General features: G+C 41.9%; 2 protein-coding genes across 6 annotated transcripts in view; one reads left to right on the plus strand and one right to left on the minus strand.

Annotated features, from left to right (window-relative positions):
- Positions 1-6,063, minus strand: part of LYAR (Ly1 antibody reactive) — a 28,315-nt gene extending 22,252 nt beyond the window's left edge. Inside the window, exon 1 of the mRNA XM_045528453.1 lies at positions 5,957-6,063. The gene's annotated coding sequence lies outside the window, so the exon portion shown is untranslated. The remainder of the gene's footprint in view (positions 1-5,956) is intronic.
- Positions 6,064-6,149: 86 nt separating this feature from the next.
- Positions 6,150-25,440, plus strand: part of ZBTB49 (zinc finger and BTB domain containing 49) — a 30,416-nt gene continuing 11,125 nt past the window's right edge. For 3 of the 5 annotated variants that reach the window (XR_006729448.1, XM_045528480.1, XM_045528477.1), the window contains exons 1-5: positions 6,279-6,832; positions 12,423-12,593; positions 14,607-15,709; positions 18,347-18,393; positions 24,951-25,024. Coding sequence is in view for 4 of the 5 variants with exons in the window: in XM_045528480.1 (XP_045384436.1) it covers positions 6,819-6,832; positions 12,423-12,593; positions 14,607-15,709; positions 18,347-18,393; positions 24,951-25,024 (1,409 nt within the window). In the remaining variant the exon portion in view is untranslated. The other 2 variants (XM_045528478.1, XM_045528479.1) reach the window with 2 other exon arrangements.

Here is a 25,440-nt window from a genome sequence, read left to right on the forward strand (position 1 = left end):
AGGGGAAGCCCCTGGCAGGGATCCCACAGGCCCATCCTGCTGCAAATAAACATGACTAACTTGGGCATTCTTCCCTTTCCATGCCTTACGAGAAACAATGCTTATGAAAACATACCCATCAATTTACAAAACATGTTTGAGAACAAGAACTTGAACTGCTAAAAAGCAATTATCAATTTTGGAGAAAGCTGAAGCCCTCCTCTCCTCCCAGCCCCAGAACCACCAGTGTCCTGGGGTACAAGGTCCTTGCACAGAGTTCTGCAGGGGCTTCTGGTGCAAACGCCCTGGTTTCTCCAGAGTTGGCCCTCACAAGGGCCTCCCCAGTTCAGGATGCCAGTGGAGATCTAAGGAGCTCCGCACAGTTCAATGGTATATTCCTGAAGGCCTCTGTTACCCTATCACTCACTCACCAACGTAAACCAAAAAAAGGACTCAAGTCTCAACCTTGCCCTGTGGAACCAGCAGGCCAGCCTGTGTAAAGGGCATACTAAGACCCACGCATAAACAGAGGCCTTCCTCCCACTTTTCCTTTACCCATAATTCAGAGGAACACCATTTGGGTCGCCTGGCCATTATTTGGCATCTGGGACCTTGAAATCCTCATCCAAAGAGAAAAAAAAGTAAAGGCTCTAAAAGACGACCTTCCATAGAACCCTAAGTCTTAATTCTAAAGCCACCCCATACTGGGCAAGGAGACCACCCATGTCACAGGCGAGGCTGTCAGGTGCTGGGCAGCAACCAGTGGTCAGGCAGTAAGGGGCCAGACACCTTAGTCTTCCCTTAACAAAACGGTCGCCAGGTTTTGTTGGACTGGGCCTGGACTCAGGGGTAGAGGATCTGAGCTGGAGCCTGCATCTGCTAATGCCACAAAAATCATTAAAAACTAAACGACCTCAAGGCACCTTAACTTCCCAGCATCTGTTTATCTGTAAAATAGGTCTAATATCTATCTCAAAGCACTGTGTGAAAAGTTAAATAAGATACTAAGATGTGAAAGCTTCATCCTTTCCCAACAGTAAAAAGGTTTCCCAGTGAGCTATTAATTTGCACAACAATGCTATACCCAGTCCCCTTCCAAACTCATGCTCCTTTAAATATGGTCCTTAAACCACACATCTATCTTCATATTAGGTTAGTGCAAAAGTAATTGCAGTTTTAGCATTTTTGAAATTTGCTGTTTGATATCGAAATACATTCTTAAATAAATGTGGTTATGAGCCCTTTACCAGATGTGTAGGCTGCGAATATTTTCTCCCATTCTGTAGGTTATCTGTTTGCTCTCGTTGATAGTTTCCTTGACTATGCAGCTTTTGAATTTGATCAGGTCCCATTTATTTATTTTTGTTGGTGCTGTGATTGTCTTTGAGGTCTTCTTCATAAATTCTTTGCGTAGGCCAACGTCTGTAAGAGTTTTTCCAACATTTTCTTTCCTCTAGAGTTCTTATAGTTTCATGCCTTAGGTTTAAGTCTGTTAACCACTGTGAGTTCATTTTTGTGAGAGGTGCGGATCCTGTTTCAGTCTTCTATATGTGGCTATCCAATTTTCCCAGCATCATTTCCCAGCACCATTTATTGAATAAGGATTCTCTTCCCCAGTGTATGTTTTTGTCTGCTTTGTCAAAGATTAGATGGCTATATGAGGATGGTTTTATATGTGGGTTCTCAGTTCTGTTCCATTGGTCTATGTCTCTGTTCTTGTGCCAGCACCACGCTGTTTTAGTTACTATAGTCTCGTAGTATAGCTTGTAGTCTGGTAAACTGATGCCTCTCAATTTGTTCTTTTTGCTTAAGATTGCTTTTGCTATACAGAGTCTTCTCTGGTTCTATAGAAAGCATAGAATTATTTTTTCTACATCTGCAAAAAATGATGTTGGCATTTTAATGGGGATTGCATTGAATCTGTAGATCACTTTGGGTAGTATAGACATTTTAACAATATTGATTCCACCGACGCATCAGCATGGTATGGTTTTCCATCTCTTTACCTCCTCTGCTATTTCCTTCCTCAGTGTTTCATAGTTCTACCTGTAGAGGTCTTTCACCTCCTTAGTTAAATATATTCCTAGGTGTCTTATTTTCTTCGTTGCTATTGTGAAGGGTACTGACTCTTTGATTTGGTTCTCAGTTTGACTGCTGTTTGCATATAGGAATGCTACTGGTTTGTGTACATTGATTTTGTAACCTAGTCTCAGGTTACAAAATCAATGCTAGGCCTTCCAGCACTGTGTTGAAGAGAAGTGGTGATAGAGGGCAACCTTGTCTGGTTCCAGTTCTAAGCAGGAATGCTTTCAATTTTTCCCCATTCAGTATGATGTTAGGTGTGGGTTTCTCATATATGGCTTTTATCATTTTTAGGTCATTTTTAGGTAAGTCCCGTCTATGCAAAAACACACACTGGAGAAAAGAATCCTTATTCAATAAATGGTGCTGGGAAAATTGGATAGCCACATGTAGGAAGACTGAAACAGCCATCTGTACCTCACAAAAGAATTCTAGAAGAAAATACTGGAAAAACTCTTACAGACATTGGCTTATGGGAAGAATTTAAGAAGACCCCAAAGGCAATCACAGCAACAACAAAAATAAATAAAGGGGACCTGATCAAATTAAAAAGCTTCTGCACAGCCAAGGAAACTATCATGAGAACAGACAACCTACAAAATGGGAGAAAATATTCGCATGCTACACATCTGATAAAGAGCTGATAACTAGAATCTATACAGAACTCAGAAAAATTAGCAAGAAAAAAATCAAACAACCCCATTAAAAAGTGGGCAAAGGACATGAACAGAAACTTTTCAGAAGAAGACAAATGGCCAACAAACATATGAAAAAATGCTCAACATCTCTAATCATCAGGGAAATGAAAATCAAAACCACAATGAGATATCACTTAACCCCAGTGCGAATGGCTTTTATCAAAAAGTCCCAAAACAATAAATGTTGGCATGGATGGGGAGAGATAGAAACACTCATATACTGCTGGTGGGACTGCAAACTAGTATAACCTCTGTGGAAAGTAATACGGAGATACCTCAGAAGAGCTAAAAGTATAACTACCATTTGATCCCAGCAATCCCATTACTGGACATCTACCCAAAGGAAAAAAAGACATTCTATAAAAAAGACATCTGCACTAGAATGTTTATAGCAGTACAATTCACAATCGCAAAGATATGGAAACAGCCCAAATGCCCATCAATACATGAGCTGATTAATAAAATGTGGTATATGTATACCATGGAATTCTACTCAGCCACAAAAAATGGTGATCTAGCATCTCTTATATTATCCTGGATAGAGCTGGAGCCTATTCTAGTAAGGGAAGTCTCACAAGAATGGAAAAACAAGTACCATACGTACTGACCATTAAATTGGTATTAACTGATCAACACTTATGTGCACAAATAGTAGTAACATTCATCGAATGTTGGGCAGGTGGGAGGGGGGAGAGGATGCATATATTTACACCAAATGAGTGCAAGGCACGCCATCTGGGGGATGGACACGCTTGAAGCTCTGATTCAGGTGGGGCAAAGGCAATATATGTAAACTAAACATTTGTACTCCCGTAATATGCTGGAAAAAAAAATCCTGAACAATAAATAAATAAATGTGATTACATTATACATCATTTTAATGCTCATGTCTCACTTTATGGTTTTTTTGCTAATTATTTATCACCTGCAATCTATTTTACATTTATTTTACACTATGGAAATGATGTTAGAAAAAAAGCAAATTTGAGTGATTTTCTTTTTCCAGTTCAAAATGGGTCGTAAAGCAGTAGAGACAACTCACAACATCAACAATGCATTTGGCCCAGGAACTGCTAATGAATGTACAGCGCAGTGGTGGTTCAAGAAGTTTTGCAAAGGAGATAAGAGGCTTGAAGATGACAAGTGCAGTGGTCGGCCATCGGAAATTGACAACGACCAATTGAGAGCAATTATGGAAGCTGATCCTCTTACAACTACACGAGAAGTTGCCGAAGAACTCAATGTCAACAATTCTATGGTCATTTGGCATTTAAAGCAAATTGGAAAGGTGAAAAAGCTCAATAAGTGAGTGCCTCATTAGCTGACCAAAAATCAAAAAAGTCATCATTTTGAAGTGTCATCTTCCCTTATTGTAGGCAACTACAATGAACTGTTTCTCGATGGAATTGTGACATGTGATGAAAAGTGGATTTTATACGACAACCGGTGACGGCCAGCTCAGTGGCTGGACCAAGAAGCTCCAAAGCACTTCCCAAAACCAAGCTTGCAGCACAAAAAGGTCATGGTCACTGTTTGCTGGTCTGCTGCCAGTCTGATCCACTACGGCTTTCTGAATCCCAGAGAAACCATTACATCTGAGAAGTCTGCTCAGCAAATCGATGATGAGATGCACCGAAAACTGCAACACCTGCAGCCAACACTGGTCACCAGAAAGGGCCCAGTTCTTCTCCATAACAACGCCCAACTGCAGGTTGCACAACCAATGCTTCAAAAGTTGAACGAATTGGGCTAGAAGTTTTGCTTCATCCGCCATATTCATCACCTGACCTCTCGCCATCCGACTACCACTTCCTTCAAGCATCCCGACAACTTTTTGCAGGGAAAACGCTTCCACAACCAGCAGGATACACAAAATGCTTTCCAAGAGTTCATGGAATCCCAAAGCACACATTTTTTTTGCTACAGGAATAAACAAACTTATTTCTCATTGGCAAAAATGTTTTGATTGTAATGGTTACTATTTTGATAAACAAAGATGTGCTTGTGCCTAGTTATAATGATTTAAAATTCACGGTCCAAAACCACAATTACTTTTGCACCAATCTAATACATTCACTGTAGCCTCCTCTGGCTCCTCACCCCATGAGTGACTACCACCCTGTTCCCTGATAACATACCCTTAGGTTTGGTTCTGGGACTGGAATCTGTAGGTTTTTTTTGTTGTTTTTACCTTCTTCCCTCTATATTCTTGTATTATTTATTTTATTGAATGTAGGGGTAACAAGGGTTGCAATGTGGATTCACACAGAGGACTTCTCCCCCTTGGTCCATGCAAAAGTCCTAGGAAGTAAGTGCACCTAACTCCACTGAAGAGATGAACAAACTGAGGTTTAGAGAAGTTAATCCACTTCTCTCGCCTCTCAGTTCCAGTCTCCCCCACCCCACCCACTACATCACCGGCCTTGTTTTAAACAGCAACTCTTCACTGGAATAACTACCATGTACCAAGAACTATACTAGCAAAGTGCGAACAAGTCCCAAGGGGACCCTCTCTGCAGGAAAGTCAGGCTTGCAAATACTCACACACCCTATCTCACCCCCCTCCCTCTCTCCTCAGAGAAAGGTGCTGCAGAAAATACTGACATTTATTGAGCACCTACTACGTGCCAAGCCCTCTCAAGGGTGGTTAATACGTATCTACTCATGCAATCCTCATCAGTCCTCGGAGTTAGGTTCTACATCATTCCCTTTTGACAGATGAGGAAACTGAGGCACAAAGAGGTTAAGTAACTTGCACGAGGTCACACATCCAGTTACTGGCAACCCAGATTCATACGCAGTTATATTCTGGTCCTAAGTCCGTGCTCTCCACCATTACGCCGTAAGGCCTCCTCCTTAGGGACCGAGCGCCCCAAGACTCCGAGAAGAGCCCCGTCCCCATCATGCAGCACGCCTGAAGGCCAGTCCGGCGGCGACCAACCGTCCTGGTTTGGCCAGCCCCGAGAGGGCGGTCCCGGGACGTGGGGTTTTCATTTTAAAGCAAGGACGAAATGGTCACCCTACGTCCAGGAGTCCTGCCACTGCCCAAAGCACGGCAGGACCGGAACGGCTGTCCTCCCTCCGCGTACGCCAGAGGGACTCACGGAGGAAACCAGGCACCAGCCCCTCCGTCCCGCGCTCCTCACTCTCTGAGCTCCGACCTCCTAGGGTCGGACCTCTGGGCCACCGCTCCTCACCTCGCAGCCAGCGCCCGCCAACGGTTTCAACCGCCCCGCGGGGAGCACGTGGAGCCGCCGCCGCCGCCGCCCAGCGTTGCCTCCTCCCCCTTCCGAGCTTCGCGGCGCAGAATCCACTTCCGAACCGCCCAGCGCGCCTGCGTGCCACGGCCACACCTCCCAAGCGGAAGTGACGCCACCGGAAGCCGGGGGCGGTCCCAACAAGCCGAGGGGGCGTTGTCTCGATGGTTCCGCTGCCGGCGCGGGCCGGCGCGCGGCTCTGAGGCGGGGAAGAGGAGGCGGTGGGGCGGAGAGCGGCCTCCGAGGGTAAAGCGGCCGGCGGGCCGGAAGGCGGGCCTCGCGAGGGTGTGCGGGGCCCTCGCGGGTGGGAGCGCCCCGGAGAGGAAGCTGGGTGCTCGAGGGTGGCCCGGCGGGGCGTGGACCCGCCGCCCCCTGCGCATCGGGGTTCGAAAGGTCAAGGGAGAGCTGGCGGCTCCGGTGCGCGTCAGCGGGCATCGGCTCTGCGCCCGACAGCGGCGGGGACGCCGAGTGAGACACAAAAGGACAGGGCCTGGGCCTGGGAACTGGGCCTTCTGCCCCGTGCAGCTCCCTCGGCCTGGAAAACCCACCCGCGTCCTCGCTTGGCCTCCTCGTCTCCAGGCTTTGCCCGCGGGAAACCCACCTGCTCCTCCTCCGCCCTGGGCTGCCCATCTCCCAGTTCCTGCTTCCCGCTGTCACACAGTAGTTGAGAGTGGTGCTTAAGACTGCAGAGCGCATAGCCTGGTTAGGTCTCATTACGGTATGACCTCCCTGGGCCTTAGCCCCGCACCTGTAAAACGGGTATAATAGCAGGACCTACTTCGCCGGGACCTTGTAGGATTTCATGAGTTGGTGCAGGTAAAGTGCTCAGTAAACGTTAGCTGTTCTCAGCCGTCAAGACAGGGTCTGGCAAACAGTGGTTGGCACTAAGTGCTTGTTGCCTAAATGAGTGCACGAAAGTGGAATGGGGTATAGACCGTGCTGTGAGTAACATTAACCCTAGGATGGGGGTATGTGGGTGATAAGGAAGGTTTCACTCTGGAAATGAGCGTTGTTGGGTCTGAAGTAGAAGGTGTATCATTTTGCTAGGGCTGCCACAGCAAAATACAGGGTGACTAAAACAACAGAAATCTATTTTCTCACAGTTCTGGAGGTTAGAAATCTGAGATCAAGGTGTCCTCGGGTTTGGTTTCTTCTGAGGCCTCTGCTTGGCTTACAGATGGCCACCGGCCACCTTCTTGGTGCGTCCTCCCGTGGTCTTTCACCTGTGCTCTCCCATCTCCGGTGTCTTTCTTTGTTTCCAAATTTCCTCATCAGTCAGATTGTATTGGGGCCTACCCTAATGGCCTCATTTGAACTACCTCTTAAAGGCCTGATTTCTAAATACAGTCACAATCTGAGGTACTGGGGGAATACATACAATTCAGTCTATAATACAATTCAGAAGGAATTCACTAGACTGGACAAGGAGGGAAATATTTTCCAAGAGAAGTGACAGAATGGTCAAGAGGTTTAAAAGCAGGGTGCTCAAGGTGATCTGTTTAGTTTGTGCAAGGCACGTATATGTACCTCAGCTTTGTTTATACCTTCTTACGTTGTTTTTTGTTTGTTCGGTTTTTTTCATTTGCTCCACCTGAAAACTCAAACAGGGTGAGCCCTCTTTTCATTCTGTGTCTGGCAAACTTATCCTTCAGGTTTCAGCATAGTTGTCTTTTGTTCCAGGAAGTTTTCCCCTTACCTCCTCTCCAAATTAGTTTCTACTTCCTCTATTGAATAACTTTAGTACAGTGCTGTACTTGTTTTTTCTCACTAGACTGATGCTTCATGAAGGCACGTTTGGTGGTATCTGAGTTGTTCACCACTGTATTCTCAGTGCCTAACATTAAAGTTAAGTGAATGATAGAAAACTGAGACACAGCCTTTGGAGGGCAGGGAACATAATGTTCATTTTTATCAGCATTCCATCCTCACAGCCATATCTTGTACATACTGAGCACACAACATCTGTTTAACTGAATTGGCCTTCCTAGCATGATAGAGTCAGTATAAAGCTAAGGCAAGACTCCAGATTTGTTTGCTTGAAACCAGTGCTTTTGTCTTTGAGGGTGAAGGGCTGGGAATAAGCCATTTGAAAAGTATGGTGGGCAAAGACTCCATAGGATCCTTTTAAGGCAAGCTTAGTATTGAGGTATATGAACTAGGGACCCTTGAAGAAGTAATCTATTAATGAACCCACTAAAAAAAAGTACCACAAATTCTATCCAGTGTTATTTGACCAGTTGGGAGAATCCCTCACCGAACAGAAAGTTCTTTGCTCAAGGAGTCTTCTCTACAGGTTAAAATTCCATCCTAGCTCTTGTTCCCTTTAGAAGCACGTCTTCATTCATACTCGTCTAAGCTTTTCCTTAGTATTTGTTTCCTGAGTTCTGCAGTGCCTGTCTGGGGAGTTACCTGGACAATCAGGCATAGGCGGACTGGAAAGGCAACTAATCAGATCATAGGGAGGCCTTTGATCTGTTGCATATAATTCAGAGTAGTGGTTGTGAGTGTGGGCTGTGGAGTCAGATTCCCTGGGTTTGAATCCCAACTCTGCCCCTTATTGCTTACCTATTATAATACTTACCAGCTGGGTGACCAGCCTCTCTGTACGTGGTCAGGTTATCTATTGTTATGTGACAAACTACCCCCAAACCTAGTGACTTAAAAACTATTTTATTTTATCTCACAATTTTGTGGGTCAGGAATTCAGGTAGGTATCAACTGGGCAATTCTTTGGTTCCACATGGTGTCAACTGGGATCACTCAATGGCTTTCAGCTAGAGGAGGGGCCACCCTGAAGAGTTCAGGATGGCTTCCCTGGGAAGGAGTGGCTGGAAGACTGCGCCCATCTGTGCCCTTCAGCCTCTCCGTGGGTACTCTCCAGCTGGGCATCTTACGGGTGGCTCGAGCCTCCCAGAGCTGGTGTTCCAAAAGATGGGATGTGGAAGCTGTCAACTCTTAAGGCCTGGGCTCAGAAATGAGCATGGCTTTATGGCTTGCCTTTCACCATGTTCTGCTGATTAAGACAGAGCTTGAGATTCAAGGGGAGGAGACCTAGACCCCCCCACAGAGGAATGTCAAAGAATTTGTGGCCATCTTTAATCCACCAGATTCCTCGTTGTTCTCATCTGTAAAATGTGGATGATAATATTATCTGTCTTACATTTATTATGGGGATTAAATGAGTTAATAAATATGAAGGGATTAAATAATACCTGGCATATAGGAAACAAATATTTGTTATTATTATTACCATTATTAGGTACAGAATACATTATTATTTATAGTTGTTATTTATATGACACATAAGAAATATAAGGTACAAATTCTTTTTCAGAACTTTTTATAACCTTACGGAGGGGGTACAGGGTTGGCATCATGAATTAATTTAGAGAACTATACAAAATAATTTGGAATAGGTATAATTTTATCATAAAAGCAAATTGTGAAGCAGCTCATAACTGTGTATCATCATAACTCTGGGGGTCATTCCAAAGAGTTTTTCCTTTATCACTTCTATAGAACTAGAAAATGTCCAATGTAAATTCAGAATGTTTGCTGCATCTTAACATTTAAGTGTGTGGAAATGGGTTTTGTGTTTTGTTTTTGATGACTCTTTCTCCCTGGGAGATAGCATAGCATAAGAGCGTGGACTCCAGGGTTTAGGAACCAGGATTCAAATCCTGCCTTTGGCATGTAACAGTTTTATGGTCTTGGTCAAATTACTTAAACTCCTCATTTCTCAATTTCTTCTCTTGTAAATGGTGGTAATTGGGTTCTTGTAGAATTGTTTGAGTTAATGGATATAATATGCTTAGCACAGATCTATAGTCAGTAAATGATAGGTGATAATAGTAAAAACCCTAGAAGCCTTTTCAGCCAACCAGTGGGGCAGGGGTAGGTAACTGATTACTTACTCATTTGGCTGTGCAGTAGCCTTGAGGATTCGGCACTGGGAACAATGCCTACCACCTATCATAACGCCTCTCTTTCTATATTCTTTTTGGGGGCAATATCATCCATCCTAATGCTTTGGTGTTGCTCTTGATAGGTGACATCATTTCTAGTCCCAGTATTCTCTGAATCCCACCCTGATCTCAAACCAGGAGTCATGCCAATACCCTAGACTCTACAGATCGGAAACTAAACTTTCCATAGAGATGGGGAACAAAGTATAGGTTTGAGGGGTGAGTTGATGGGGGATGAAGTTCAGAGATTCTAAGTTGAGCGGCATGCCATTAAAGATGTTTAGCAGAGAGGTGGAGATTTGGAACTGGTGGCTGAAGCTAAAGCTTCAAAGTTATTAATAGTAGCAGTTGTCCATTTAGAACAGGTAAAAGTCGAGAATAAAAGTGATGTCAAGCAGAAGAGAGGACTAAGGTGCTGCATCTTAAGGAACATAGACGTTCGCAGGACTGACAGGGAGGAGGTACAGCATAGGGGTGGAAGAGGTCGGGGATGCAGGATAAGAACCAGAAGAGTTGTGAAGGAGGAGGAATTTCAGGGTGGGGGTTGGCAGACTATCCTGTGCATTGCAGGAAAGCTAGGCAGAATGGTTGAAGATTGAGCAAAGGCGTTGTGGGAAAGTCTGTTTCAGCGTAGAAAATGGCAGCAAGGTTGCAGGGTGAAAATGGAGTCGTGAGAAAGTGGGGCATACAGATTGCTGTTTTGAAAAGTGTGAAAGAGAGGCCTGTGATGAGTAAACGTATGTTGTTATCCTGTTTTGCTTTGTTTTCAACATGGGATGATTGTGTTTGTAGGAACCAGTGAGCGAGCAGAGGACCGAGTGAAGCAATGAAAGCTTCACTGATGCAACAGGGTCCTAGGGGAGGCAGGAAGGGACGTTTGCTATGGAAAGGAGGAGGCCCTCTTCATCCTGGGAAGCTGAGGGAATGAGGAGCTGAGAGGTGAAAGGTACTCAGGTTATAGCAAGTTGTACTTGGGCCTAACCTTCTTAGTGAAGTCAAAGTCACTGTCATTTTTATGGGTGAGGGAGACAGATGTAGTGCGAATGAAGAGAGTGGGAAAGATTGAGAGTAGCCCTGTGGGGAATGGAGAGGGAAGGAGCCAAACGACATACATTAAAATATTACTAACCAGGATTAATGGCCCACAGAGGTTAGCCAGCATGAATTTTAATGGTTGAGTATCTGCTGTGTGCCAGATAAAGATGAGTAATATGGTACAGCACGGTTGGAGACACCAAGAACGCAACACTGTGATGAGTCATCTTACAGAAGTATGTTTGGGGCCGGGCACGGTGGCTCATGCCTATAATCCTAGCACTCTGGGAGGCCGAGGCGGGAGGATCACTCAAGGTCAGGAGTTCGAGACCAGCCTGAGCAAGAGCGAGACCCCGTCTCTACTAAAAATAGAAAGAAATTATCTGGCCAACTAAAAATATATATAGAAAAAATTAGCTGGGCATGGTGGCACATGCCTGTAGTCCCAGCTACTCGGGGAGGCTGAGACAGGAGGATCACTTAAGCCCAGGAGTTTGAGGTTGCTGTGAGCTAGGCTGACGCCACGGCACTCACTCTAGCCCGGGCAACAGAGTGAGACTCTGTCTCAAAAAAAGAAAAAAAAAAAAAAGTATGTTTGGGGTACTGCAAGATCACAGGAACAACCAGTCAGATTTGGGAGGGAGCAGTGGGGAGAAGAGAATGTGTTTAAGAATGGCAGGAAAGTAGGTGACAGCTCAGCTGAGCCTTGAGCTGGAAGGTGGGAGGGTCAGTGTGAGTAAAGTGTTCCTAGGACAGGAAGTATTAATAGAACCAAAGGCTTCTGGGGCAGAGCTTAAGGCAGAGGTCTACAGTCAACCTGCTCCAGAATCACCCAGATGCTTCTGATGCAGATACCCAGGCCCCACCCTCGACTGACAGAACAGAAGTCTGGGGTGGTACCCAGGAATCTGCGTTTTTAACAGGCTCCCCAGGTGATCCTCATAGATAACATTTACAGGACACTTGCATATGCCAGCTACCATTCCAAACGTTTACACGGGTCACCACAAAAACCTGTGAGATAGGAGGAAGAAGTAGGACACAGAGAAGGCATTTGCCCAAAGTCGTAGCTAATGAGTCATATTGCAGGTTTGCACTGTCAAATATGGTGGCTATTTACATATAAATTAAATTAAAATTTCAGTGCTCAGCCACATATCAAGTGCTCAGTGACCACATGTTGTAGCTACTGGCTATTGTTTTGAGCAGTGCAGATAAAGAACGTTTCCATCCTGGCAGACAGTTCTGTTGAACAGCGCTTGTGTAGATGCCTCAGAAACAGGGCTGTGTGTGGGTGCGTGAGAGATACCAACTCTGATGGAGAATTACGACAGTGAAGCACAGATTAGTCAGTAGGTTTTCCATGTCATTAAGAACATCTGTTTTATCTGCATTCTTTGCTGTAGGTCTCTTGACTGGTTTAGCATGGACCCTATTGCCACCCACAGCTGCCATCTCCTCCAGCAACTGCACGAGCAGCGTATTCAGGGCCTACTTTGTGACTGTATGTTGGTGGTGAAAGGAGTCTGCTTCAAAGCACATAAAAATGTTCTAGCAGCGTTCAGCCAGTATTTTAGGTATGTATTTTAGACTTCATTCTTCTAACTGTAGGGGCAAAAGATCATCTGGTATGGAAGTATTTTGGCCACATTATGTTTTTTCCTTGGACTTCACTATTTTTATCATTTATAGCACATTGGGTTTTGTGGACTTTTAAAAGTTTTATTTTTATTTTTGCTTTTGTGTTGAGAGTAACCTGAAAGGAAAAGAGGCTCTTAACTAAAATGAATTTGGGATGATTGAAAGTATTTCGGCACTTTGTCTTTCATTTTAATAATTCTAATTAGTTAATGTCAGTCTTCTACATATATGTGTGTATTTCTCTCTATATATTTCTCATCCTTTCAAGATAAAATTATTGTGGCTGGGTGCAGTGGCTCATGCCTGTAATCCTAGCACTTTGGGAGGCCGAGGTGGGAGGATTGTTTAAGACCAGGAGTTCAAGACCAGCCTGAGCAGCATAACTAGACACTGTCTCTACAAGAAAAAAAAAATATTAGCCAAGTGTTGTGGCGTATGTCTATAGTAAAATATTTGAGGGGTTAAATTTCTGGCAAGAATTTTTCTGTGATAAAAAATCAGACACAGGAAAGCATTCTATATGTTGTTTTTTTTTTCCTTTTAGCTAAAGTAGTTTTAGTTTTTGTTTCTATTTGAATATTCTATGAAAACATTACAATTTTGGCTTATATGAAAGATTTATTTATAAATACTGAATAATACCAAGCAGTTGTGTTTCAACTTATTTAACATTATCAGAGTTAGGTATTCTATGTAAGTTAATTCTCTGGTTAACAGATTCATCGCTCTTTAAGTACCACAGTCTTTTTTTTTTTTTTTTTTTTTTTAAGTACTTTTTGTTTCCAAGATGCATACCATCTTACCACTCTGGTAAACAATATATGGAACATGATTTACTCTTTCCTTGATAGTGCTGAATCAGCAAATTAAGTCTCAGTTACTGTATGTAGTGCATCACATATTATAACGAGTCAGCTCATTGCAGTCGGTAGCAGGCTTTGTCCCTGTGCAAAATGGTCCCAAACTCTGGGCGTTGCGCCTGCCTGTTTCTTTTGTCTTCCAGCACAATTAGGTTTCCTTATTGTGATACATTGCCTGTTGAGTTTAAGTAAGAACAGAACTGAAAGCTGTTTGGGGGAAACAGGTGACTGTGTTTGACAAAATGTCTTCAACAAGCTTGTCAGACAATTTGCCTAACTCACTTTATTATTTTATATACCATACTAATTTATTTTTGCCTTGTACCCAGCATAAAGTGCCTGAGTTTTATGGTGCTTTGTTTTCTCTATTAACTCTTAGGGTTTTTCTCACTGTTGGTTTATGGACCATTGGGTTGTAGAAAAACCTAACAGCCAAATAAATCATTGATTACAAAGTGGATGTATACTGAGAGTTGATTTATTATCATTATTTTTATTTTTAGAAGTTTTTAAGGCATTAGATATGAAAATATTTGTGTATATGGCTTACAGCCCAAAATATATCGTTTGTCAAACTAAATATGAAATGCTGAAAAATGTGTATCCTTTAGTTTCTATACTCTGTTAGTGTATAATACCTAAGGATAATTTGAAAAAATATTTAAAGTAATCTTATACATGTTAAGTAGATCATATTGGGAATTACCTTCAAATCTTCTTGATTTTTGCTTTATCAGCTACATTACTATATGTAATTTTTTTTTTATTATTTCAGCATATTGTGGGGGTACAAAAGTTTAGGTTACATATATTGCCTTTGCCCCACCACCCCCCATATGTAATTTTTTAATTTGTAAATTTAATGAGTATATTTCAAAAATGTACCTTGAGATTTAATTCATCTGAATTGCTTAATTGGATGGCTCACCAAACTGTTTTAAAGGATTAAAACATACTTATGTTACAAGTCTTGGCATTCATAGGAGGATAGTATTTTTTAATATTAATGTATGAATGTTATTTATAAGAAAAAGTTAACAGAATGTATGAATTGTTAACACTGTAAACAGATATCCTTTCTCTTATCAGGAGCCTCTTTCAGAATTCTTCAAGCCAGAAGAATGATGTTTTTCACTTGGATATTAAAAATGTCAGTGGCATAGGGCAGATCCTGGACTTCATGTACACTTCTCATTTAGATCTCAACCAGGACAATATACAAGTAATGCTGGACACAGCACAGTGTTTGCAAGTTCAAAATGTCCTGAATCTATGCCACACGTTTATAAAGTCAGCTACTGTAGAACAGCCTCCTGGCATGCCTTGTAATAGTGCATTCTCCCTGCAAAGCACGGTCACCCCTGATGCTACCTGTGTTGTGAATGAAAACTACCCTTCTCATTTACTGCAAGAGTGTTCTGCAGATGTACAGCATAATAAAGTTTTAGATGAATCAAATTCTCAAGCTCCACCATTAGTTAATCTTCATCATTCCACAAGTGACATAGCCAAACAAGCCCCTGACACTTTAGATGGCAGCTGTGCAGAACTGCCTTTCAAACAGCCAAATTACTATCACAAACTCAGAAACTTTTACAGTAAGCAGTACTATAAAGACGCTGCTTGTCCTAGTCATGAGCGAGTTGTCGAGCAGCCTTTGACTTTGAGTTCTGCCACAGACCTCAGTACAGTAGAGAGCCGGCCGTGTGCTGCCAGCCATTCCCAATGCATCCTGGAGTCTTCGGAGGACTTGCCTTCCAACTTCCTGGCCCCGCCTTTGAGTGACTCTGCCCCAGACCCGGAATCAGACACCACCTATCCACAACCTACCAAACAGATGAGGCTCAAAAAGGCCATTCACCTGAAGAAACTAAATTTCCTAAAGTCACAGAAATCAGCAGAGCAAACATCAGAACCCAAGTTGGATGATGGCTTAACAAAGAGGATGGAATCTGCTGGTGAAAATACCACAGAGAAAGCTAGCAGCCAATGTACTGCCGAAAAGGAAAGTGAAGAACTCGTAAGCTGTGGGGATTTTAATTGCATTAGTGAAATGGAGAGACCTGAGGACCCTGCAGCACTGGAAGACCAGTGCCAGACACTTCAGTCCCAGAGACAATATGCATGTGAATTGTGTGGGAAACCTTTCAAACACCCAAGCAATTTGGAGCTTCACAAACGGTCTCATACAGGTACACTGATTCAGTACCTGCAGGCAAAAGGGAAATACAGTTGTTCAAACACCACTGCCTGTTCTTGTTTTTGTAAGAAGTTTTGCTATTGTTTGATGGAGTCATTGCTGTTTTTAAACAAAAATGAAGGGATGTTAGATACTTTATTTTATCTTTTTGATGATGTATCTAACTTAAAGTTCTATAAATGGTTTTAAGGAACCACTTTAAAAAGTTGGGATACTTTTTCTTTCAGTTATGTTTTTGTGTGGTAAACTGTCCATCTCTAAAGAGGTACAGAAGTTATTTTGATGCACTCAGAATTTCAAATTAATTCTAAAACAGATAAGCTATATTTAGTTGTCTTTTTAGAATTAGGTTAAGCTTATTTTTTGAAAGCGTAATGTAGGTTAATTCAGACTAAATTTAGTTTGAATAATTCTAAAAGTTCTCTCAGAAGTAATTTGAATATCTGATTTGTAAAAGTGTGATTTGTGAGGCAGAAGGTAAACTTTTGAATAAGAATCAGCTTTAACCATTTGATATTTCAAATGAAAATTCTTTCATTTAAACATTGAATTTTCAAAGTTTTATTATTATATCTTAACTCATCCCTCCACCTCTTTCCCAAAAGTTTTTTTAAGGTATTATACAACACATACATATTATGTTATAAAATCTGTATATATTACTTTTCTTCCTATAGTTAAATGTGATGTCTTTAATAACACATTACAAATTAACGACAATTACAGGCATGAGAAGCAATGTGCAACAGGGTGCTTCCACAATATTTGCTTCTAAGGTGATTGTGTAATTGTGTTTATTGATGTGACCTTCTGCTATTACTCTAGATTCCCAGTTTGCTTAGGTGTTTACTACTTCACTGTATTGTCAGGAGACTTCATTAATATTTGTGAAAGTCTTTTATAAATTGTAGTGCATTTGAATATAGAGTACTGTTATTACTGTAGTTCAGATTACTCCATATGAAGGCAGTATCACAGACTCAGTTTTGCCCTTAAAAAACTTAATTTAGATCATTCTGTTTGCCTAAATTTCCTACAGCCTAATGAATATTGTAATTTTTTATTTGAGAAACTTACCCGTTTAGGTTTAAAGGAAACAAAAATTAAATTGTTTATTCTGAGAGAACATCTTTGAATGACAGATACAGTCATGTGGCAGAGATGCTTACTGGGACATAATACTCTACTAAGAAGGGCAGCAATTCTTAAAGTGTGGTCTGGGAAAGTCTCTCAAGGGTCTATGAGGCCAAAACTTTTCAAAATAATATAAGATGTTACTTGCCTTTCCTGCTCTCATCAGTGTGCAGTGAGTCTGCCAGAGGGTACATGATGTGTAATGTCACCCTGGTAGCCTGTGAAGTATATTCATGTGTTTTAAAATCATTTTTCATTTTTGATATGGCATATATCAGTAGATATAGCCCACATAAACAAGAGCTCTTCAGAGCCTCAATTTTAAGAGTGTGAAGGGGTCCTGAGACCAAAAAGTCTGAGACCCACTGGAGTCCAGTCATTGACCTTGGTCACTTATGCATCTTGGTGCCAGTGACCTCTCTCTCTTTTCAAACTCTTATATCTCTTATGGAGGTTTTGACTTATCATTATCTATCATCATCTCAATAATTTCAGACATAAATGCAGTCCCAAAATACAGAAGTAATATGATTATACTTATTCAGGGTTGAGGCAGCCATTAGACATTTTCAGGATAAAATAAAAATAAAAATATCCTAGAGCCCGGAAAGCAAGCAAGCTGGTTTCTTCAAGGTAGCAAGCCCCAGTGGGAAGGGAAAACATTGTCATTTTTTAAAGAGGATCTTACTGAAACCATTTGATTTGATGGGGAATATGGAAGGTTCTTAGTGTTCGCAGTCTGTTGGGGTCTAACCCATGTTAAAGGTAGTACCTGAAGTGTGCTTCTAAACGGATCATCTATAGACCACATTCAGAGCAGCTGTTGTTTCTCTGTAGTAAAGTACCATTTTCTACAGTCTGTTCTGTGCCCAAGTGCAATTAGTTACTGAAATCAGAGGTGGCTGAGAAGTCAGCAGAGGTGCACATCTCCCAGGATGAAGCCTCGTGTTCTCCTGGGAGCTTGTTTAAACCCGCACAGGAAGGCAGTAGAGAGGAGCTCTTCCCTGTCACGTGTGTTTCAGGAGGTCCCACTCTGTGTGGCACTCTCCCGTGTTCGCACCTTGTGTGGTGTGAATGAATGGCCTGCTCTCTGTTAGAAATCAGTGGTAGAGTCAGGCTGAAGAACAGGAGAACAAAGTTGATGCTGTTCAACAAGAAAACTCACATTTGGTTTTCAACTGAAGGAAAAGACTATCCAAAACCTAGGTCTGCTTTGGATGCAAATAAATATATTTGATTTTAACATAGGTTTATATTTGGAGAAAAATTTAATTTTTTAGAGGAAAATAAAGATTTCACTTTTATCTTCTCTGCATAGCACCTAAGGTTGAGGGGTAACTATAAGGAAGTAGAGATTCCTCATTTTCATACTGCTAGGATAAAGAATGTAGTGCTCTGTTTTGAAAAGTAGGACACAGGAGATCATTTAGACATCTTAAAAAAATTTGCAAATATTAGTAATGATTTTTCAAATTGTTGTTTTGTTTTGTTTTAGGTGAGAAACCTTTTGAATGTAACATTTGTGGGAAACATTTCTCTCAGGTGGGAATACTCTTATTTATTGTTAATAATTGGAAACCTGAAATCCAGTGTTTATTTTTATTGCAAATAAGACATACTTTTGTACTTGTGAGAGAAGCCTCTGATAATATCTGTAACTTGAAGACTTCAGACTAAATTTGGAGAAAATCATTTTCAAGAAAACAAATTTCTAGTTCATTGGGGAAAAATAGCATTTTTTATGTGTGTGAATGCTTATAATACCTTCTTCGTTTCGTCGCCAAGGATGGGTCCAGTCCTAGAATATGTCTTCTCTTTTGGGAATGCAGTTCACAGTAAAGCACACTGGGCATGGTTTCCCTGGAGGCGCAGATGATACTGGGCTGGGGCAAGACCAGTAGCCTTATTCTTGTTGAGACTGTAGGTTTTAGACGTTGGAAAAAAGACCAAGCAAGTTTTACTCCCTGGTTTTACTGCTGCCTTTTAGCTGACTTCCCTTAAGATCTTTTGGACATGTATTAATTCTCTCGTCAGCAGACGTTTATCATACCCTCCCATGGGCCGGCACTGTACCAGGGGCTAAACACAAAGAAACCTAGAGACTTAACGTTTTATAGAAAATGTCGCATGGCTTGTGGGAACCTGCTTTCCTCTGTGAAACAGAAGGTAACTGTTCGTCACCGTGTGCAGGGCACTGGGCTTCCGGAGGTAAATAAGAAGGAAGCTGCTCCCAGCTCCCAGGGCGGGAGGGCGCAGTTCTGCAGAGCCAGTCAGGGCCACAACCGTCTTACACGTGGCACGTTAGACCCTTTAGTAGCAGTGTGGGCAAGTGCTGTCTGGCTGGGAAGGTGACATCAGAAGCTGGGAGGGAGGCCCTGCAGAGCTTGGAAGCAGCAAGTGCAGCAAGTGCCAGCTTTTCACATTCCCCAGAGCCAGCTCTCCAGTCTCCTTCACCCGTGGAGGGTGTCAGTTCCATTTCCCGTACACCCACAGCTGCCATCTTAATCACTCTGCACCCTCCCACCCGTGACTCCCGCCTGCCAGGATTCACCAAGTCCTGACTTTCCTCATTCGTATTATCGGTCCTGGTCTTCACAGTGTCGGTCACGGAAGGACAGTCAGTTTCTCTGGGCCAGGGTCTTGTCACACTTCTGTGCAGGAGAATGCCTGGCGGCCAGGAAATGCTCAGTAAGTAATTGGTGAGCTGAGCCCACTGCCCAGCCCCCCGGCCGGCATTCTCACGCAGGCCCTGCTTCCTTCTTCCAGCCTGCCCGGGGTTCAGAGCTTGGCCTCTGGAGCCCGTCGTTCCGGAATTGAACCCTGCCTGTCAGGGCTTACTGCTCTGTGACCTTGGCCTAAGTTCTTGGCCCTTCAGTTTCCTTATCTGTAAAACAAGAATAAAGAAGATGACTTACCCCAATAGAGTGTGTGAGAAATAAGTGGGTTAATAAGAGAACACTTAGAACAGTGCCTGGCACATAGTGAGGACCCAGGAGACATCATCATTCCCTGCTGCCGTCACCTTTCTCCTGTCTCTTCCGTCCTCACGACCCTTGTATGTCAGTCTTCCGGGGGCACCTCCCTTCCCCCCCACCCCCTTACCCCCATTTCATCTTAGCAGCTTTGGTACAGTGGGAAAAGTGTAAGACCTGGATTAATGACCATTGATAATTAGCAATCACAGCTTCTCCAGGCCTCATTTTTCTAAATCTTTTTTTTTTTTTTTTCTTCATTTTTTGGTTGTTTTTGTTGGGGGTGTTTTGGGGATTTTTTGTTTGGTTTGAGACAGACTAGAGTGCAGTGACACGATCATAGCTCACTGCAACCTCTAATTCCTGGGCTTAAGTGATCCTGCTTCCTCAGCCTCTCCTGAGTAGCTGGGACTACAGGCACTCGCCACCACGCCCAGCTAATTTGTCTATTTGTTGTAGATACTGGTCTCTCTCTTGCTCAGGCTGGTCTCAAACTCCTAGCCTCAAGCAATCCTCCCACCTCAGCCTCCCAAAGTGCTAGGATTACAGGCATGAGCCCCTGTGCCTGGCTGGTTCATATTTCTAATTCTTAAAATAGGGATAATACTGCTTCATGGGATTATCTAGAAGATTAAATGAAAAAATAGACATAGGAGCCCTTTGTACATTTAAATGTTAACAATTTAAGGTCTGTCATTCTCATGCCCCGAACTCTTCTGGACTCTCCATTGCTAACCAAGCAAAGTAAAACCAAACACTCAAGCATCCTGCAGTCTACCCCCACCCTCCTCTCCTAGCACCGATGCCTGGTGCCCCCCACAGAGATTCTGATTCCGTGATTTGCCGTGGGGCTCAAGTATGGGTATTTTTTAAAATACAGCAATTTTGCTGTGTGGCCAAGGTTGAGAACCACTGCTTTGGACCTTGACCTGCACTGACCCTCTTAGATTTCCAAGGATAGCTTTGTTTGATGTAGAAATCCTTTTTTTTTTTTTCCTATATTGGTATCTGTATTATTGTTAGGTTTTTATGACCATAGAGTTTATATTGCTGCTTTATTTTCACAGTGAAGTTAGTAAATTTTGGTGAACAAGGAACTGTTTTAAAAACTTCAACAGGTGTTTATGGCAAGCCTACAGTGTCCATGAGCTCTGGCATGTGCTGAGAAGGGGAACAAAAATGAATATGGCCTTGAGGAATTTATTATTTGGGGGAAGAAAAATGTGTAGATGATCAAGTACATTGAAAATGTCAGAAGTGCTGTGACAGTATCTATGGGAACAATGTGGGTAAAGAAGAGAGGGTGGTCATTTCTACCTGAAAGGTGTGTTTGGGGTGGTGTAAGGGCATGTAGTGCTTGAGAGATTGCTCAGGTGAGTGCAGGCACTGGGTAAGCCTGGAGTCTCTGGTACTGCAGGGCAAGAGAGCAGTCAGATTGTTTGCATAAGGGTACTCAGTACATGATGCCTGCTAGCCTGTCCTTCACCGTAAGCCAAACATTCTTGTGATGAACTGGAATAAATGTTTGCAATTACAATGGCCTGGAATGCTCCCACGTAAAAATCTTTACGAGCAAGAATTACTCTTCTATCCTACTTACTGATAATTTAGTATCAGCATTCATAATGAGTCAGCAAGCAGGATGCACATCAGCATAAAAAAGCAAGCATTAGCATTGTCTTAGATTGGGACAACAGAATCTACATCTATTAATGCAACTCTGGACACTGTGTGTATCCAGATCTGGCACGTAAGAGTCATGCCATACTGCAGAGTGTGACTGAGTCTCGCTCAGGGCTGTGTTTCCTGCGTGGCATGGGACTTGAACTGTTTGCAGCGCATCCCCAGAGAAACCAAGATAGTGACAGGTCTGGAGTGCCTGTCACCTGAGAAATAGGGGAAAGGAAACACGGCATCGTTAACTGTCTTTGGGGAGAGGGGCAGAGTTGTCCTGTCTCTTCATGGAGGCAGACAGGAACGCTGGGCAGCTGGTCCGGAGATGGGCTTTGCGAGGCAGTGCTCTCCCTGCAGCGCCGGCTCGCGGGGTCTGCCCGCGTCTGGGGGTGCCAGTGCCTTACATGGGAGGCAGCACCGATGCTCCCAGGGTGCTGGTGTGCAGAGGTGACAGTGCCACCCATCCACGGTGAAAAGGCAAAAATAAGGACACTTGAATGAGCTTTCCCTAACCTATTAAATTTTCAGCTCTGAGGTGGTATTTTTCACACTTTTGGTGTTAAATTTTATCATTGGTTAGGTCATATCTCTATGTTAATCCTTAGATTTTGTTTTTAAATTTTCCTACTTTGCAAAATTCTAAAGTCTTGACACTCCTGAGCTAGATGACTTAAGATCTGAAATCCCTTTTATCTCTGAAGTTTTGGGATTCCCTGACTTTTTTATGCATAAACACTCAGCTGCCATTAAGAGTGCTCATGATAGGGGTAGATGCTGATTTTGTTCATGTTTAAATACAGATGTTTGAGGATGTATCAGAAGGAGTTTATTATAAAAGTAATTCAACTCAGATGTTAATTCTTCTCTATAGCAGAGTTTTTCTGTTAAAAATTCTGATAACTCCATTTTAATTTAAAATGGTATTGACTTGGAAGGAATAGAAATTTCTTTATTGCTAATATCTTCAGCATAGGTGTAACAATACAAACTTTGGAGACAAACCTGAATTAGTGTGTTCAATCCCAATTTTATGACCTGAGGCCAGTTACTTACCTCCCAGTCCCAGAGCCTCTGTTGACTTCTCTGTAAAATGTGAATAAAACTGTTTTATAAGACATTATGATGATGAGTTAAATACTCTTTGCAACCACTTAGCAAAGAGCTTCATGCATATAGTAAGCTCTTAACAAATGGTAGCTATTGTATCATAATTACCGCTTGCTAGAGTTTTTATGAATGCAACCATATATATATTTAGATGATTTCTAAGATGTGGTCTGTGCACTTAGGATATAATTAGTACTAGAGTATATCAAAAGTTGACCAAAAATAAAAACACTGACTAAAGCTCTAATAATCTGGGCCCAAGTTTGCTCTGTAATCTGGTATAAATTATCTAAATGTACTGTTGGATTTTTATCTGAATCATTCCATTAGTTTTATTTAATCTACTTTTATACTATTTATCAGACTAGCATACAGTCCTTTATCTGGGGGAAAGATTATTTTCATTATATATTTTCAGTATGAAATAGGTAAAGAAACATTTTAAAGTCTTTTACTACCACTCATTATAATGTTAGGTGGAAGACCATTTGATTATATTTGCTTTAAAAACAAGTAATTGTTATGCCATTTTTAAAAGAAAAATGCAACATTCGTATACTTACCTGGCAGGGAAGATACCATGATCACAAAAAACTGCAGCATTGCTAAGAATTGACTCAGAATGCATTTCAGTTATAATAAATAGTTTACAAAGTAACTTCAAACAATAGAGACCTAATTTAACAGTTGAGTAGATGGTGCTATTCAGATTATCATATGACTGATCAGCTTTTCTGAAATTTGGAAGTGACTGATTTAAAACAGTTATTGGTGCATTATCTTAACTCTCCAGCGAGCTGTTTCCTTGTGGTAGAGTGACCCTCTGTCATGCTGAGTATCCAAAACATGGTAGTTTATTCATAGAAAGTTGCACAGCCTCAGGTTTCCCCACTAGTAAACTCACACAAACCAATAGTAGTTTCTGCCCCAACCTTGTAACTGAGGCAACTACTTTATTCATCTGAATCTCAATTTTTCATCAAGATACCAACTACCAATGGTAATTTAATAATGCATGTAAAGGCTTAATTGGAATTTCAACAAATGTGTACTGTTGAGTTTGTTGTTTTATTGTTAATAGTCATTCTATTAAAATCTGGACATTTTCCAAAGTTTTGCCAAATTCTTTCTCTTTGATTATTGAAAATAAACGAGTTTTTCTAAGCCATATTTATCATATTCTTAAATGTAATATCTAATTCTGTTTCCCAGAGTCTGATAGACATGATGAATCTTGTGTGTTACAGAATCCGCAGGCAACATTTTTTATACTTGTGAGTTTCCACTCAACAAGTAGACATCAAACTCACCTTCAAACCTGTAACCATGAACTATCTTTGTATTTTATTTAAAATATAGTTTGCAAATTTAAAAAACCAAATTTGTTATGTTGGTTGAATAGTGTTCATTCTCGGTTTTGGCTTATCTTGTGCATATGCTTACACATTATTACCTCTGGGTATATTAGTTCAATTTGTGGTTTTTTTTTTTTTTTGCAACAAAACACTATAAAAAATTAAATGTAGGAAATGATAGGTTGAGACTATTAAATTACAGCAATGGAAGATTTTGTTTCCAAATCATAATTTAAAACATTCGCAAGTAGCTTTTTTAACATCTGAGGCATTTGCAGTTTTAATTCCACTGTACTTTAGTTAATTTAATATTGATTGCCTGTTGATTAGTACCTGGAAATCTATTTGATGATCTCTGTTTTAGTGTTATTCTTTGCAAAGCCCTGCTATTTTCAGGAATCAGGAACACAAAAGGCCCTGCAACCAAATGGCTGCTGTGAGTCTCCTGGTTTGCATTTTTGCACAGAAGTAAAAATGACAAACCTGTCCGGCAGAACCAACTGCACTGCCAGAGGAAATACTTTTTGAAAGTGTCTTCCCTTCTTTATGAACAAAAGCTTGTTTTTTTGGAAAGAAACAATACTGAAATAAGCACATACAAGTGTTGTTTTTTTTCCCAGATGATGTTATATAGAGATGGTCCAAATAAAATACATAAAAGTCTGTTTAAAATACAGGCTAGAGACCACCAGAGCAGCTTCCGAGGGGTCCCATCTGAGAGGGAAGCAGCACAAAGTGCACACTTGAGCCATGACACAGCGGGGGCTCGAGTGGGGGACAGGATGAAGACACATCCGCTCGCTGGGCAGAGTTAGAATTTGCCTTTACTTGATCTCCTTGCACGTGGCTGCTTTTCAATTGTGTGTATCTAGCCTTCATTTGGAGGCTGGATTGGAACCTGGCTAAATTTGTCAGTTTTCCTTTTGAATTTATATAACTTAAAAAAAACCCTTTCATTATTGGTGTGTTTTTTCTTTTCCTCTTTTTGCAGGCAGGTAACTTGCAGACTCACTTACGTCGGCATTCTGGTGAAAAACCGTACATCTGCGAAATCTGTGGAAAGAGGTCAGTGCTGGGCTTGTTCTCTCATGTGTCAGGGCCACTCGTAGTCTGAGTGTCTGTGGCTTGTGTGTGAGCCACACCTGGGCTCACTCTGCTACAACGGAACACAGGCAAATTCAAACCCTCTGGCTTTTCATGTGACACACGAGAGAATAATAAAAAGAAAAGTTAATTAAGAGAAAGAAAATCTAGGACAGGGGTCTTAGGAAGGAAATGAGGTTTTACATGAAACAAAATTATTTTATTCTAAATTTCATTCATTTCAAAAATGTCTACAAAACTAAATTAATGCCCCCAAGGAGATGACTGCCTGGTAGGGGAAATGGGACTTGCAGCCTGAGTGACTAGACTTCAGGAGAGAAGGTGGCAGAAGGTGCCACGAGCCGTGGATCCATAATGGGCTGTGAGATTTCAGCTGC

Source organism: Lemur catta, chromosome 17 (genome assembly GCF_020740605.2).
Source record: "Lemur catta isolate mLemCat1 chromosome 17, mLemCat1.pri, whole genome shotgun sequence".
Lineage (NCBI taxonomy): Eukaryota > Metazoa > Chordata > Mammalia > Primates > Lemuridae > Lemur > Lemur catta.